The sequence below is a fragment of the Heteronotia binoei genome, chromosome 3 (genome assembly GCF_032191835.1).
Source record: "Heteronotia binoei isolate CCM8104 ecotype False Entrance Well chromosome 3, APGP_CSIRO_Hbin_v1, whole genome shotgun sequence".
Taxonomy (NCBI): domain Eukaryota; kingdom Metazoa; phylum Chordata; class Lepidosauria; order Squamata; family Gekkonidae; genus Heteronotia; species Heteronotia binoei.
The window spans coordinates 95431264-95448032 of record NC_083225.1 but is presented as its reverse complement, the minus strand read 5'-3'; the positions used below and the strand labels follow the sequence as shown (position 1 = coordinate 95448032).

Sequence of the window (16769 nt, the reverse complement as noted above, 5' to 3'; positions counted from 1 at the left end):
GGCTCCAGTTGCCTCTAGAAGCACCCTCGTTTTTGCTACTTACGATGATTCCAATGTGCTGCAAACACACTTATCTAAAACCAAACGGAGATTTGCAGTGTGTGGACCTGCCTTTGCTGGATTATTCCAAGTTTTTTTTTTTAATCACATGTGAAGATTATTTATTTTCTCTTGAACCTTCAGTTGGCCAAATTCACTATCTGATGCATGACTGAATGCAGCTGAATTTTGATTGTTCTGTCACAATGTTTGCAGACCAATCACATTTCAGGTACATTTACTGTTAACTTTTTGGACAATCTCATCAACATATGATGCCAGTTGCCAGATAGTTTACAGCTTTACTGTTTGAACACAATGTATTAAAAGGAAAAGTAGAGTGGCTACTACCTTGTTTTCATACTATTGTCCATGGTAGAACTGCATCAAGTCACATTAGAGAGCAGCTGGAATCTGCATGGTACTGCTTCTAGCACAGAAGGTTTCCCTAATATAGATCACATGGTGTATACACACAGATACCTTCTAAGCCATCATGATAGCATTCTAAAGTCAATGATGGAGGCATCTATACGTGTTTGATTTCTCCTACAAAGTTAAGGAAGGCTTCCTGAAGCAGCTGAAATTTAAGAAGATTCCTGAGTCAAACAAAGCCCACAGCTGAGAATTTAATTTTGGAGAAGAAATAGGACATTTTGTCCATCAGTAAAAAGTGGAATACATTATACAACAAAACTTCTTCATGAAATCTCAAAGATACACTTAAGCAATGTAATGTCCTGACATAAGCCTTATGTGACTAAATAAGGAATTCTGCATGAGCAGTCCTGTTTTATGTAAGGTTTTCTTAGTTCACATGTCTACCTGTGTTTCTGAATACTACAAACACTATTGAAATCCTTCCTACATCACATCAGAGCCATAAGGCTGTCAAGGAGAGGGTAAGTCATGTATCTCCTGAAATACACAGGAATGAAGACCTCCAAACATAGTTTAATGTTGTTTGATTATGAGAGTAGGCAAGGGGGCAGGGGGTGTCTAACTTCCCTGAATGATTAATATGGGATTAAGAATTCATTACTCTGTCTTCTGCCTGGAAGCTTCTCCTCCTAAGATGAAACAGAAGAAGAACTGAAGATATTTCATCCTACTTGTGAAACGACACACTGTACAGTGTACCTACTTTCTTGTCCATGGAGGATAGAATAATGAATTTACTCCAATAAGAAAGAGAAAATGGTACTGAGGCTTCAGAAGACAGACAAGTTGAGGACAGCATTCAGTATGAAGACTATATTTGTCTAAAAGCAGGCTGAAATGAACAGAAATTGTACACCTGCTGAGTATAACTGCCATGTGAATGAAGGTGTCTTTATAACCTCAGCTTTATAAAGCAGCTTTAATTCTGGAAAAACAAACATTTTGTCTTATTGTGGTGAGTAGTGGCCAGTGTCAAAGTGTATGCAGAAAGCATCAACATATACCACTGCATTGCTGTGACAGCCTGAAATGGCTCAGAATTCCCAGAACCACAGCAATTATCTTAGCTCATGTTCACTCATTTATGGGTCTTTGATGTAAACTAGAAACATTGGATTTCTACATCAGGTTATGCATCCTATGGGTTTGTCATACTCTGCTTCTTTTCTTGCATAGCTCTCATCACATTTTTCTCATTCATCGCAGTCTCTTCAAGGTATCTCCCCTGTGTCACCTTTATATCATTTGAATCAGCACTCACAAAAGCACACTGTACATCAATCCAGGACGATCCCCCAGCAGCATTCCAAAGTAATCTCTTCAAAGATTCAGAAACCCACAGTTCATTGGCAACACAGGAGGAAGATGGACCCCAATGCTAAGCAATCAATTGGCCAATGTTACTACTCCAGGAAGGTGTTCTTCCCAAAGTGGCAATCTAGTGGTCAGCATATCTGTGTTAAGAAGCCAGTTTACCAGCCTAAGCAGTCTGAGATCCAACATCATCAGCTCCATGCCCAGCTTGACAGGATGCATCATAAGTATCCCAAAATGCGACAAAAGAAGAGTCAACACCCAAAGTCTTGGGATCAGCTGCAACATCACAACATGGAAGTATCGCAAGGAAAGCAATTACATCCCAACAATAAGACTAAAGCAACCCGAGTTCGGTTCCTTCTATAAAGGAAATTTAAAAAACCAAAATATAAAACAGAAGTCCTATCTGATTATGTAGAAACACAGTAAATCTGAGGCCTCCACAAGCTATCCGAAGGCTTCCTCTATGTAATGACAGTGGCTGGCCTTCTATAAGTAGAAATGCATTTATTTTGAAACCTCTTTCATTGTATTTTCTATTTATTCTGTTTCTGCCACTCTTCATTTTTTCCATATGACAAATTATCTAGTTTGTGTGAATTATAATATTATTTAAAATACAATGTTTTTGTAACATTAAAATTAATGCTGTGGCTCATTTAGAGATATGTTCTGTACACATTTGCACTGCAGAACATTAGATTTTCATGACACATTGAAGTTAGTGAAATGTCTTCCATTGGATTTCTCAGGTTTTTTGGTTAACTCTAAAGATCAACATATGATAAAATACAATTTGAAATCCAAAGGTATTTTCTGGAATAAAAATCGATACTTTAAGGTATATTTCTGTTCTTTGCATTGCTACTTAGGTCTTGAAACTATTTATTATATCCTGCCTTTCCAGGTGGGGGATCCCCAGTTGCTTTGTAGATACAGCATCTTTTCCCTACAAGCACATGATAATAGCTAGGAAACCACAATTTAAATAACCGTCAAAAATTAAGTTTACTTGGTAGGAAGATCTTTACTTTGCCCTAATTAATTCATCACATACAAATTATTAGGCAAATAATTATAGGGAAAATTAAAGCAGTAAGTGGGAAGTAAAATCTGACACTTGTAAATGGACCCATTAAGCTGATGAGAAAATTGCTGATGAGCATAACAATTGTCCCAAAGCCTCTGGATCCTAAGATGCCCTCATTTGTGCAGAAGGCTCTCCCACTTTTACAAGAGGGTTGAGTTCTCCCAGAATTACAGTTGATCTTCAGACTACACAGATCAGGTCTCCTAGAGACAATGACAGCTTCAGTGGGTGGCCTCTGTTGAACTCTCTTCCTTCCCAAAACTCTGCCCTAAGGTCACCAAGGTGGGGGGAGACTGAGGGGGGAAGGCAAAATTCCCAGGAGTCCAAGTCAGCTGGAAGGCCTCTGCAATTAGCATCATGCTTCATCCAGTAAATGTCTTTTATCTTACTTTTAATGCAGTTCCGGCTTTTCTGCAAGGCTGGAGCAAACCTTGCCTAACCAAGGCAGTGCTGGAGCAACACAAGAAAAGCCAGCACTGCTGATAGCTGCAATAATTGACAAGCTGCAGCCTGCTAACAAAGGTCACTGTCTGTCCTTTCCCTCTTCCTTTTTTTGTTGTACTCAGTTCCACCATTTTGTTTGCCCAATCAGCTAAGATTTTAAAGTGGTAGTTATTGTATGGCAGCAAGTTAAAAATATGTTCCTCTCTTTTAGTTAATTTCCCTTTGCCACTCTTTCATTTTGCTCGGTTCTATGACTTATGCTCTCTCTCTCTTACAGATTCTCCACTAGCCTTGTTCTGGTGTCAGAGCTCTTCCCACCCGCCCCCCACCCCACAAAATGCTTTCATCCGATTTTGCACAAACTACAGTGCTGCAGCGACTTGGCCCACGTCGTTCCCACAGCAAGCAAGATCCTCTGAAAACCAGTTTCTGTTTGCTGCGGGAAAGAGGCAGGCCAAATCACAGCTGTGGGCAACTTTTGCGAAATTGGATGGAAATGTCGGGGGGGGTGTGTGTGTGGGGGGGAAAGAGCTCCAATGCTGGAATAAGCCTAGTGGGGAATCTCTCTCTCTCTCTAAGTCCTTCCACATTCAAAGGAATCCTTGGTCCAGTTGCTCCTGAGGAGACCCCTTAGTGTATCTGAATGGTTTCAATTCCAAATATATTAAGTACACGACTGTGCAACTGAACAACAACAAAATCACACAGCGACAAGGTAGTACTTTATATTCCCTCATTTCACTAGAAGCTTTGACCAGCTTTCAACAACTTTATCAGAGCACAGCAAGATTCCAATTTTTTGCACAGTTAAGTTACAATTCTTCAAAACTAGACAGAGGATTCCTTTGAATGTGGAAGGACTTATTATCATCTACATGGGACTGTTTATCATGAACTTTCAAAGACTATGTCCTTCCTTTGTTTTCACTTTAGGTGTTCTGTATATCAGGATATGTTTATAAGACGGTTTGTCTGAGAGTGGTTTGAATATTATAGAAGTTTGTTTTGTATATTTGTATAGTTGTCTTATTGCTTTTGTGGAGGCTGGTTATCATGGAACCTTAGGGTTTTTTCCTGTCACCACCTGGAGGTTGGTAACCCTAACCCTGTAAATCTTGCAAGTCTCTAAGGTGCTCCTGGATTTGAATCTAGCTGTTCTCATACAGACAAACATGGCTACCACCTGAGACTTCATCAATAGGCCCTTCTAATTTGCCATACAAGACTGTGATGCAGAAGAATATAGCTTCTACTAAAACTGAGTTTTTAATCATTTCAAACTTTTTAAAACTTGGCAGTGACTGAAAGCCACATTTTCAGTTTCGACAACTGCATTATTATCTTTCAGCCTGTTCAGAATAATGAGGATGTAATTATTTTTTATGTTTATTTATTAGAATGCTGGGTTTTGTTCCAAACTGGACCTTTATCCTTTTAGATGCCTGACGTTTATAGAAGGAACAGCATAACTGGTTCCCCTGCACTGAATATTCCTGTTGTCTAGTTCTCTTAAAGAGGCAGGATATCATTAGAGTATGCAATAGCTTCCATGACATCAAAAGTCATCTAATTGCACAGCAGTCATGACTAGAGATGAAGGAGAGAGGGATTGTGGGCAGTGGTTAGAACTATTACATTGCTTGTAGCTACAAACGGGGCTCCAGGGAATGTCTGAAAACAAAAATAAATATTGTTACTATTTAATGAAAAAGTGAGCAAAAACAATGGAAACAATAATTAGGATGAATCAAAACAATCTATTGCTAGTAAAGAACATTGGGCATTAAAATCGTAAGAGGAATGGAGTGACAAAGTTGTAGAAAAAGCACCTGAAAGTAGACAGTACATTTCATATATCCAGGAAGGACTTTGAAGTGTATTTTAATCTACTTTGAAGTTTTATTTTAATGTTTTATTGTTCTATATTGCCCCCCCATTCGGAATAACGAGACAGATAACAATGTGGGATAAAGGGCCACTTTATTTAAATTTAACGGCAATGGGAAAATTGGGGCCAGGTTAAGCCAGGGGTCAAAACACCGACCACCTCCTCAACCTGCAAACTGGGCGAGCCCCAGGCCCCGGGAGTGAGCTGAGCCAACGGCTCTAACCCGGCCGGCCAGGCACAGATCCCGTTCACTGAGCTCCACAGTCACCCGAGCCGTGCAGCCTGGGATGTGGACCACTCACCGGTGACGGGATCACAAGGCTCCCTGGAGCCGACCTTGAGCCGTGCAGCTTAGGTCCCCCCAGGGGCGCCGTGCACCTCCAAAGCTGCGTTGCCATGGGAGCTCACCGATACCCCAAAAGAACATGTTCCCAACAGTAAAACCGCCAGTGACCAGTAATAACAGCACCACCCAAGCCAATTGCCAACGCACCTTCCACAGTGCAAGGTAGGCAAAAAACTCCCAAGCCGGCCAATTTGCTTGAAAGTGAAAAATTCCTACCTGGCCCCCTTAACAGGCGACCAGCCTATGCCTGCACTGCATGACGGGCGGGCGGGCCGAGAAAGCCCTAAATAGAACTGCGAAACAGGGGGCAGGGCCAACCTATATAAAGCTGCCCATCCCCGAGCAGTTCAGGGCAAACCATTGTCTCTCATCCAGCAGGGGAGGCAATGGACGGCCCCCAGCCTAGGGTGGCCGATCGGCCTCTCGGCTGGGTGGGGCCGAATTGCCCCCCCATTCGGAATAACGAGACAGACAACAATGTGGGATAAAGGGCCACTTTATTTAAATTTAACGGCAATGGGAAAATTGGGGCCAGGTTAAGCCAGGGGTCAAAACACCGACCACCTCCTCAACCTGCAAACTGGGCGAGCCCCAGGCCCCGGGAGTGAGCCGAGCCAACGGCTCTAACCCGGCCGGCCAGGCACAGATCCCGTTCACTGAGCTCCACAGTCACCCGAGCCGTGCAGCCTGGGATGTGGACCACTCACCGGTGACGGGATCACAAGGCTCCCTGGAGCCGACCTTGAGCCGTGCAGCTTAGGTCCCCCAAGGGGCGCCGTGCACCTCCAAAGGTGCGTTGCCATGGGAGCTCACCGATACCCCAAAAGAACATGTTCCTAACAGTAAAACCGCCACAGACAGAGCCAAGCCTCAGCTTAGGCAACTGTCCCCCACACACAAGAACATGTTCAAGCCCATGCCTAATTCTGGCCCAAAAAGCCGCCTGGCCCTCTATCGAAAAGTACTCTTATCGAGTCCCTGCAACAGCAGCTGACTCTTACCCTTGTCATGGCCCGCTCCAAGCCTGCTGGCCCCAAGCCGCCCGCCCACACGGTACGGCAACTAGGCCGACTCAGGACAAGGACGCAAGGCCATGTCACAAAATCGAGGTGATCTCATCCCAGGCCTAAAGTGACAGGGCCATACCTTCCGGTAATCCCAAATCCTTCCCCTGGGTGAATCACCAAGATATGTGCGGCGGCCCCCTCCTTTCCTTAAATAAAGCGAAAGGAGTCCGGCCCATTCATGCCGCGATGGCCTTGCCATTCCACAGAGGCGTGCTCATACGGCCCAACTGAGATCCGTCCGGCATCCACTGGGCCCGAAGTGGCACCCGAAAAACGATACTGTGGCCGCAATGAGGATCCTCATCCTTTGCATGCCAGCCACCGCACCTACCGAGAAAACATAAGAATTTTAGAACTGTATAAATACATTAACGTACTGGAGGGAAGCCCAAAATGCGACCCCCTTATGACGACAGAGGCCAAATGCAAGTCCGAAAGGCCCCAGACCTCAGCACCATCATAGCCCTCAGCCGCTGAATGGATGCTAAGCCTCGTCGGAACATGGGCCCAACGGCACGAGTAACCACTCTGCCCTTTGTTGGTTTGAAACGGCGGATGCAATGACTACCCGCCCCTCTGCCTGCTTATATCTCCAACCTGGAGGGCCTTCCCTGGGCCTAGGTACGAGAACCTACCACAGGCCTGATACAGCCACGCCCCAAAATCCTCTAATGCAGCACCATGAGATAATGCCTGCTCAAACCAAGAGGCACAAACTAATGCCCAGGTGGCGTAAAAACGTGAAGGATAGCAGGTGAGATAGGGTGCCTACCGTCAACCAGGCGCCCCGCTCCCCGCGACCACCCCTCCAATTGAAAACGCGTCCTACTGATAAAGGACAGGCCTTCAATCTGTCCCTTAAGAAATTTTACAGAAGGCTGTGGACTCGCCACCGCATGCAACTGCAGCGGATGTCCGATAGAAACGGCCCCGTCTCCTCAAGGCCAACACACGCACCAAGAACGGAAAAAACTGACGTGCCGCCTAGGACATAATCCGTATTTATGCTAGGTGCTGTGAAAGTTGAACGGCCCGGCTCACTTCGCCTCTCAATTTGCCACCGCTCTGCCAGCGTATACACTGGACAACAATCGGCCTCTGGAGCAAACAACGAACACCCCGCCATCTGTTGGCGGTACGGGGCATCTGCCACCATACCGTGGCCAGGCAAGTGCCGAGCTACAAAAACAAAACATTCCAGCGCAGCCGCGTAACGTAAAACCCCCCAGCACCTCCTAACTAGGAGGAGGGGAGGTGAGATAAGTGACAACATAGGACACCCCATGTATCCACCCACCAGTGCACTGAACAGCTGGCGAAGAAATGCCGCCTAGAAAAAACAGCCACCACGAAGGAAAAGAACTCGAACGGTAATTACAATTAGTGCAGACTCGTAGGACCCCACCATTCAGGGCTCAGAGCGCCAGCGTCCACGAGATTAGCCTGTGAACGGTCTGCCGATCGACCCCATGGCAAAACTCACTCTAAAAAACGTCTCATTGAAGCTTTCGGAGTATCCCAAACCACAATGTCACTGCGCCCACACTTACTACTCGGGTAAAATGATGGGTGAGCACAAAGCCGTACTGCCTTCCCAGAACTGTCTCATAAACGCCCCAACAGGCGCACAGCTCTATACGCAAAATTGAGGTGGCCAGTCCATGACTGGAACTCAAGCAGCTTTACTTTCACTATTCCTTTCACCTCCACTATTGTTATTATAATGTTTATTATTATTATTATTATTATTATTAATTATTATTATTATTAATATTATTGTCTTACGTTAACCAAGGTCTCAAACTTGACCGTTGGTAACCGGATAACTGCCGTACCGCATCTCACTCAAGATATCATAAATCATGGAGGGGCCCTCCGTCTTTCCACTGCCAATGGTGAACCCAGGACCGCCACCCATTGGCCAAAGGGCCCGAGCAAATAGGCGCAATAATCGAAGCCCACATGTGATGTAACGTGTCACTCACACCTGTCCTGAGCTGTAACGCCCATTCTGAACATCCTATCCGCACTCTAAGGTGGCGCAGGATGCGGGCCTCCATGGGGAGGGCTCGATCAATATAACACTTCCCTCCGAACAGAAACCCGACAACCCGGAACCCTCCAGGTGTATGGGCAGCAAACGCAAGCCAACATGATGTGCAATTTGCCGGCTCCACGACTCCCCACAGTGGCATACATTCACCCTGCACGCCCAAAGGATGAATATTTAACGGAACATAAGGCATCATTAACAGCCTAGGCGCGCGTTGCAACACATAATGAAACATCCTGTACCCCCCTGCTGCACCTTAGGCACAACGCCTGACGGGGGAACCCATAAATAAACCCAGGAGGATCGGGAAGGGGCCTGGCTGGCCTATGACACATTCACTCAAAATTATGTTCCGCAGTGCCGGCTCCAACCCCTATTACCGTCTACAAATTGGAGCACAAGAAACGGGGTCTGCGGAACCCTGGTAAGGGGTCCTAACCCAGAATGAAGCCCAAGTGGCTGACTGGGGCTAGAAACCGCTAGACACCCCCAGACATGTACCTATTACAAGCTGTAAAGGCATAGGGGCCCCCGCTTAGCGAGCCTTCGGGCTTGTATCTGCAGGCCTTCCCGATGCTTGTATCTGCAGACCTTGGGATATAAACGCGCAGCCAAGCAGCCAAGCTGAACCAATTGTAAGGTGGCCAGCTAAAAGCATGGCCGGAACACTAAATAAAATAACCTGGAAGGCGCAGCACCCCAGGGAACCAAGGGGTGAGCCAAGGTCCCCCGACCTCATCACTGTTGCGGAGACCAGGGTGTAAGCCAAGCCAAAGCTAATGCCCACATCGAAAAAAGGAGGGGGGGAACCCCTCCCGACCCTGGGGTTCGTCAGCCTACCCGCCGTATCGTGCAGCCTGCCGCTGAAGGCACCCAGATGACCAACAGGTAATCGCCCGCTGGCTGATAGACATCACCAGCCACATACGGGGAGCCCATCATATGGGGCGGCCTAGGTGTGCCAGAACCGGGTCCGAACATCGGAACCCACAGCCACCCCATCCCCCGGGTTGCCCCAAGACTTACCTTCCTGATTGACATAAATACACAATGCCCTCAGGCTCCCACCTGTGGTCCGTCGACCCCAAGTCAAGCCTAGCAGTCTTCCCCCGCCCTGTAATGCAGAGAGACGAGCAGGACCTGCTTCTGAAAGGCAAACACAGTGACAGCTGCTCCAGCGAGCCCCGTGACTTAAATGTAGAGACTGGCCCTAGAGGGCTCCCATCGAATGACCATCCAGGACCGACCCTACTCAGCATCCAGCCCATAACCAGACCGGGTACTCTGGATTATCCGGGTCAGATCCTCCAAAGGGGGGGGCCTGCTACCCCCCCTACTCCACCCACTATAGCCTGGCTGTCCAGTATAGCTTCGGCGTACTGCCATCATCCCCCTCATCCGCCAGCAGCTCCACCGGAGAGGGCCTTTCAGTAAATAATAATAATAATATATTTTATTTGTGTTCCGCCCACCCCGCCTAGGCAGCTACAGGGGGCTGACAACATTATATGTGATTTACACACTTACACATTTATACATTTAAACAGAGCTGGTTTGCCTCATCAGCCGCCTATTAACTCTAGATTTCATCAGTGGTTTCCCTCAAAGCACCAACCAGGACTGACCTTGCAGCTCTGAAGAATGACCGGCTGTGGGCATGCAGGCCAGGACCCTCCAGCCGGCTGTTTTTCCCTTAAGGGGGGGGGGGGAATCCCAGTGTTATTTGTTTATGCTTAGGCTCCATAGCCCCTGGTCTTAGCTCAGGAAAAATGGCCCCAGAGCAAACCAATCCAAGCAGCAGCCCGCAACTTCAATGCCACTATCTCACAAAGTAGAAATCTTGCTCACAAGACTTCTTAGAATGAGTATTGACCATAACCAGCTGGTTATAAAACTAGGCAGTGCTTAACAATGCTGTTGTGAAGTAACCAGAAATATCCTCACATCATTGGGCAAGGGGAAGGGACAGCGGACACTGGTGTGCTATTTCCCCTTCTGGTTCTTCTACCATCCAGGGGATTCTGATGACCATATCAACATCCCATATATATATCCCATATATATAATTTTCCTTTTTTTTTTTAAATAACAACCAGCCCCTGCAGGGCAATAGGCAGGTATGCATGGGGGAGGGAGGTGGGCCAAGCCCCCACTCCAAGGGCACACCACCCACTAATGACCCAGTAGAGGCCTATGCCAAGCACACATTACCCCAGAAAACAAGGCCCGCCGGCCTGCAACCCACCTTATTGCCTAAAGAGCCAAACAAACAAGAAGTGTATGGGAAAAGGGGTGAGTGTATCAAATAAGGCCACAAGGAAGGGGGGGGGGAGGCCTGCCAATACCCAACGCCGCCTCCCCGACGCACCACCACTGAGCTCCCAGAGCGACTCGCTACATGCGGCCCCAGTAAAAAGCCCACCAACCCACACCTCCGACTCGGCCTGAATCAGGCCTGAAAACACCTGAGGGGGAGGAGGGGAGGAGAAACGTGCCGGCGAGAAAAGACTCGCAGGGCCGTGCGCCGCCGACGAAGCCGTGCAGAAGGGGCTCCTCAGGCACAGCTAAACGCTGCCCACGTCACTAGAAGACGCCTGGGCAGTCGTCGGAGCCGTCTGCAGTAAAGAAGCCTCAACGATCCACGCTCCGCTCTCAGGAAGCCAGCAGCCAACCGGTAGGTGCTGCTCGGACCGAGAGCAGAATTTCGCACCGTCTCCTCCCACAGAAAAACGCTTCCCCGGCCTTCTTTACTTAAACAGCTTGCCGCATCAGCACAGCTGATCACGGCAGAGCTGTAGCCGAGAAAGCCCTAAATAGAACTGCGACACAGGGGGCAGGGCCAACCTATATAAAGCTGCCCATCCCCGAGCAGTTCAGGGCAAACCATTGTCTCTCATCCAGCAGGGGAGGCAATGGACGGCCCCCAGCCTAGGGTGGCCGATCGGCCTCTCGGCTGGGTGGGGCCGAATTGTAATTCTAATGTTTTATTTATTATGGTGTGTTTTATGGATTGTTGTTAGCCGCCCTGAGCCTGCCAAGGTGGGGGAGGGCGGGATATAAATGAAATTAATAATAATAATAATAATAGTAACGGTCACATGACTCAGGGTTGATGTTCTTCGCACCAGTCTGTCTCTGCTGCTTGTGTCTGAGTGACAGTGGTTGCGTTGCTTTATTTTATACATTCCTCTCTACACAATCATTGACTAACAGCATGCAGAATGAAACAGCCGATGTTTACCTAAGCTTGTTACCCCAAATGTGGATTCCAGGAAGAAGGTGAAAGGGCAGTACATTCCAAGACCCTCAGCATTCTTATGTAGGTCAAAGTACATGAAGGCTTTAATGCTGCCTTCTGAGTCTTAAGATGGAGGCAGAACAAGGTTGGCCAGGCCATTGCCCTTCCTTTATGGAAGTGGGATTGTGGGCCATAAATAATTATGTTTGATGCAAACTTTAAGCAGTGGTAATAAAATTTCATGTAATGGAAGTCTGCATTTGGCTATCTAGTTTTTGTGGTCAAATTGCTTGGATGGACTTAGAAAGGGAGCTTTCAAGAATTTGCTTTTTTCATAGAAATATTTATGCATCTGAAATTGAATTGTTAGATATTTTATCTACTTTGTAATATTGTAAACTGTTTTGAGGGCACTTTAGTATAAAATAGAAATAAAGATTTGTAGCACTGGAACATTTGGATGGGTCTTAAGTATGGAGCTGGATGCATATTGAAATAAATGAACAATGTAAAGTATAATCTAAATAAATGCTAAAAAACAACACTAGCTAGTGAAGATTCACATGGTGGACAAGAGTTACTGTAAATAACTGCAAAAGAGCCATTTCGTATAGTGGTTAAGTTTCTGGACTCTTACCTGGGAGAACCAGGTTTGATTCCCCGCTCCTCAACATGCAGCTGCTAGAGTAACCTTGGGTCAGTCATAACTCTCTCAGAGCTGTTCCTCTCAAGAGCAGTTCTCAGAGAGCTCTCTCAGCCCCACCTAGCTCACAGGTGTCAGTTGTGGGGAGAGGAAGAGAAAGGAGATTGTAATCCAATTTCTTCTTCAAAAAAAGTGGTGGTGGGGGGGAAGCCTATGTGACTATAATGCTTTGTCTAATGTGGCTCATTGGGTAATAAACACAGAACCCCCTATCTTTAATCCAGACTGTAAATGCAACTCAAGTGTAAACAAGATGTTCCTGTAAACTTTTATAGAAACACAAGGACACACCAGGACCGATTTCGCACTCAGCTTACCCCGTGGTCATGTTCCTCTTCTCTGCGCAGAGTCTGTCGGATTTCCCACTATCTGTGCCAGAGTTACAGGAAGTGTCGCAGCTTTCGCTCAGCAAATGGAAACTGGATTTTAGTGGTTTCCGTTTTCTGCGCCCGTTTTCTGCGCTCTATGGTAGAGGACCAGGTGATGTTGCCAGTGATGTGGTGACATCACTTCAAGTGTGCACAGGAAGTGATATCATCACCCTGGTGCCATCTGGGCAATGGCTCTGGTGTTTGGGGCAAAATCTATGGTAGCGGCCATTTTCACCATAGAGTTTTTGCCCAAATACCAGGGTTTCACCATGCTGTTGCACCATGATGACAGCACCAGAAGTGACATAGCCACATTACCAGTGATGTCACTTGGGCCTCCACCTGTCTCCTGTTAAGTTCCCTCATGCACCACTAGCTGCCAGGAGGAAACATGGCAATCCTATAAAGAGCACTAAAGTGAACCTCAAGGAGGAGGGCATTCCAAAGGTGAGGTGCCACCACTGAAAAAATCTTTTACAGTCCAATATTGTGGACTGATTATCTGGCAGTACTGTGTTAAAGGCTGGTTATTGCCAGGCAACTGTCCACCAGGTGTCACCTTAAATGTGGTGACTGGATGCCAAGGGTGGCTCCCTCCCATCCCCTTGTAATCTGGGAGCTGTGAGATCCCCTGGGTTCCTGGCAATGGTAATATTTAAATCCATCCCTTATTTATTAGCTTATCAAATATAATGGGTCAGTTAACTCAAGAAGGCAATTCATGGATCACTTACACAAACATGTAAAGAACAGTAGTTGAATCCCTGCTTACATAGATTGAATCAAGTTTCTAAACCAAAATTTATCTTTGGTATTATATCAGCAGAATGAGACTATCACAGTGGCCAGTTGAGTACTTTGGCATGCTGGGTAGATAGAACTAGGCTTCTTTAAGTCATCATGGTCTAAATTAGGGATGGGCAAAGGCCAAAAAAGCACAGTTTGTTCTGGGACTCATGAATCAGGTGGCCCCAGACTGAATTGAACCCCCAAATAAAAAACCCACCCAAACTAAACCAGTTTGGGTGGCATTGGGCACCAACCCCAGCCCACTCACATCACTTCAGGGTGATGATGAGCCTCACCCCAGCAAATCCACATTACTCGGAAGTGACATAAACACATCAGCAATGTGCTTGCATCACTTACAGATGATGTAGGTGCCCTGGGGGCAGAACCCAACACCACCTCAAAGTGTCGTGCCAAACAGTGAGTGAAATACAGTAGAAAAGCTCAGTGCGTGTTCAGGGGAAGGCACCTTCCCTGAACCTCAGCTTGCAAACTCTGAACCAGGCAAAGTCTGGCCTGGACTTTGGCTCAGGTTTGGGTCTGTGCCCACCCCGAGTCTAAATATGCTGTTACTGTAAGTAAATCTGATTAGATTCTATATGAAAGACAGGACCTTTTTTCTCTGCTTCCTCTTTTTCTATTCCTTTCTCTCTCTTTCTCTCCTCCCCTATTTTCCCCTCTGTCTTCAAATTTTACTTTATAAAAACACACTAAACCATTAACATAAAGAAAATGGAGCCCACAATACAGTTCGTCTTTTGTTGGGGGTCCAGAGAACTAGTGGTACCTTCTACAGAACAGAATATAATATCAGGCTGGTGTTATCATTGCCCCAGGCATTATAGACTGCAAAAATTAAAGCATGCTTGTCATTTGATGGCCTGACAAAAAGCATGTTTGACAGTGCAATTACTCAAAATCTTCTTTAGACTGTTAGCAAATATTGAAACAAATATTTTACCATCTGTATTAAGCAAAGAAATTGGAAAATATGTAGACAACCTAGAAACACCCTTCTCTCTTTTTGGAATTAATGTTATATAGACATCGTAAAAATGCAATCCAGTAGTACAAGACATACCATAAACAGAGCAATGGATCTATGATTACAAAAATTGGAAAGAATTAGAGACAGATAGATTGATAGATGACAGATGATAGATAGATAGATAGACAGTCAGACGGACAGACAGACAGATCAAACATGATATGTCATAAACAATGCAAAAATGGAAATACAAAAGGAGAAAACAATGCAGTAAGAGCAAATGATTGACACTTTCAGAATGTGTTTTGCCCCTCTCTCCAATCCATTTTTCTAATTTCTCTGCCCCCTCTTGTTTATACATGAAGTGTTTACTTTGATCATTGATGCTTAATTGGTATAAATATGAACCTGTGTTGAAAAATCAAACTGTGTTATCAGCAATTACAACCGTTGGTGAATCTTCACTATATTTATCTTATATATCTTACCGTATATATTTCTGCTTACTGAGACTCCCATTTCACACAGCTGATGAAGTGGAATCCATATCTTTCTTTGCAAGATCTGCCATAGGACTCCTTTTTTATTTCTAGATCTTTATTGACATACATTTCCCAATAAAATGCTGGTTTGCATAACACTAATTTCATTTGGCAAAAAATCAATTAAATAATGACAAAATTATTGACATTTTCAATAGAGGTAATAGAAATGTCTGAATGAGATGAAAGGTAGTCTTCTTGACTAATGTTAGTCACACAGAGTGTTAATTTATTCTGTTGGGTTTGGGGGGATTTTGTCATTACTAATTTTAGCTAGATCAAGTCCTTGATTTTTAATGACACTAGTTATGATGAAGGTCATTGAGCCATATTTTATTAAATTCCTAATCTATCTTGTTTGTAGGTCCCTTATGGTGGTAATTATGACAGAGTTCTTCCTTCAAGAGCTGCTGCTTACCCAATCAATCCAAGAAAAATCAGAAATGTGACACTTGTATAGGAAAGACCTTTCTCAGGTCTTTGAGTACCATTTCTCTCCAAAGCACTGTTTATTGCCATTTATTTCCTATGTTGCTGATGTTTGGGGTAGTCAAAGACTCAACAACTTTACAACAGCTGTGTTTTCCATTGTTTTACCCCCCCCCCCAAAAAAATATGTAAGTATCATTCACTGAGGACTACAAAGATTATTTAATTAAAATCTGGTGCTTGCTACCATTTGTCCACAGCTCTGAAAATAAAAACAGTAGATACTTTTTGAAATACTTATTTTGCCTGATGAAGAATCATATGAACTGTGAAAACTATTGTGCCATTTAAACTATTGGTAGACTCAACAGCATATGTTATCAAATACGTTATAATTGTTCAAATTGCTTTCAATCTTGGTTAGCATATATTCAAACATTGGATCAGTTTTCAAAGGAACAGAAACAACAATAGATTAGGAGAAATTATATTTATTACAACATATTTATCAGAATGTATAATATTTTGTTTGTGATTGGCACAGAGCAAATATAGTTCTGATATGGTAACAAGTTAAATGCAGACACACCAAAAATGGGAAAGTAGAGAGATGAAATGACTGTAAAATCAGTTGAAGTGAATTCATGAAGTCTTGTATTTCAAAAGTCTGCCATTTTGGAATAGGCACTGTACAAGAGTATATACTACTATATATTTGAAAAATATTTGTATATATTTCCATTTCCATTTCCTTTATTAGCTTCTATGACCAGTCGGAGCCCTCTGCTCACGACCCAAGTTCAATCCCAGCGGAAGCTGGTTCAGGTAGCCGGCTCAAGGTCGACTCAGCCTTTCATCCTTCTGAGGTTGGTAAAATGAGTACCCAGCTTGCTGGGGGGAAAGTGTAGATGACTGGGGAAGGCAATGGCAAACCACCCTGTAGAAGAAGAAGAAAATATTGGATTTATATCCCGCCCTCCACTCCGAAGAGTCTCAGAGAGGCTCACAATCTCCTTTACCTTCC

General features: G+C 45.1%; 1 protein-coding gene across 2 annotated transcripts in view; it reads left to right on the top strand.

The window, feature by feature from the left end:
- Positions 1–16041, top strand: part of IGSF5 (immunoglobulin superfamily member 5) — a 106111-nt gene extending 90070 nt beyond the window's left edge. For both annotated transcript variants that reach the window (XM_060235130.1, XM_060235128.1), the window contains one exon: positions 15681–16041. In XM_060235130.1, coding sequence (XP_060091113.1) covers positions 15681–15776 — 96 coding nt within the window. In that variant the 3' untranslated portion in view covers positions 15777–16041. The remainder of the gene's footprint in view (positions 1–15680) is intronic.
- Positions 16042–16769: the final 728 nt, after the last annotated feature.